Source organism: Eimeria mitis, genomic scaffold, assembly GCF_000499745.2.
Source record: "Eimeria mitis Houghton genomic scaffold, Emh_scaff6866, whole genome shotgun sequence".
Classification (NCBI taxonomy): domain Eukaryota; phylum Apicomplexa; class Conoidasida; order Eucoccidiorida; family Eimeriidae; genus Eimeria; species Eimeria mitis.
This window is the reverse complement of record NW_013574971.1, coordinates 2,244-2,977: the sequence shown is the minus strand read 5'-3', so window position 1 is coordinate 2,977 and position 734 is coordinate 2,244. Positions and strand designations below refer to the sequence as shown.

The 734-nt window shown below is 53.1% G+C and overlaps 1 protein-coding gene across 1 annotated transcript; it reads left to right on the top strand.

Moving 5' to 3' along the window:
- Nucleotides 1–307: 307 nt before the first annotated feature.
- EMH_0089460 (uncharacterized protein) lies at nt 308–577 on the top strand (the record flags this gene model as incomplete). The annotated part of the gene is made up of 1 exon (XM_013501424.1): nt 308–577. One exon carries the CDS (start codon nt 308–310, stop codon nt 575–577), a length of 270 nt encoding a protein of 89 aa, XP_013356878.1.
- Between the last annotated feature and the right edge of the window lie 157 nt (nt 578–734).

Genomic DNA, 734 nt, shown 5'->3' with positions numbered 1-734 from the left:
GGGGGCCCCAAGGGGCCCCCCTCTACGGTAGAGGGTTAGGGTGTTAAGGTGTGGTGTATTGCGTGTATTTATTTGTTTTATTTTGAAAATATTATTAATTTTTATTTTTAATTTTGTTTTAATTTATATTTAATTAAAAAAAGCAGAAAAAAACACACAGAGATGGCTGCTGCTGCTCCTGCTGCAGCGGTAAGCCGCAGGCTGTGGGGGCCCCCAGGGGCCCTTCGGCTCAGGGGCCCCCCGGGGGCCCCCCTAGGTCAACCAGGGGGCCCCCAGGGGGTTCCCTTGATACATATGGGGGCCCCCCATGCAGCTGGGTCCGATCGACAGCAGCAAGCAGCAGCAGCAGCAGCAGCAGCAGCACATGCAATACCCTCAGCAGCAGCAACTGCAGCAGCAGCAGCAGCAGCAGCAAGAGCAGCACATGCAACGCAGGGAATATCTCCACCATCAGCAACTGCAGCAGCTGCTGCTGCACCCTCCTCATCATCAGCAGCAACAACAACAACAACAACAACAACAACAACAACAGCAGCAGCAGCAGCAGCAGCAGCAGCAGCAGCAGGGCCTTCTTTAAACTCTCTGGTGTCTGTACACCCCAGGCTGTCGGGGGGCCCCTCATCAGCCCCAAACATTCGTTTGCTGCTCTCCCTTATGCATGCGGGGGGCCCCCCTGGGTATGCGTGTATTTGTTGTGATAGAGATAAAAACTTTTGTTATTCTGTTGTTAATAC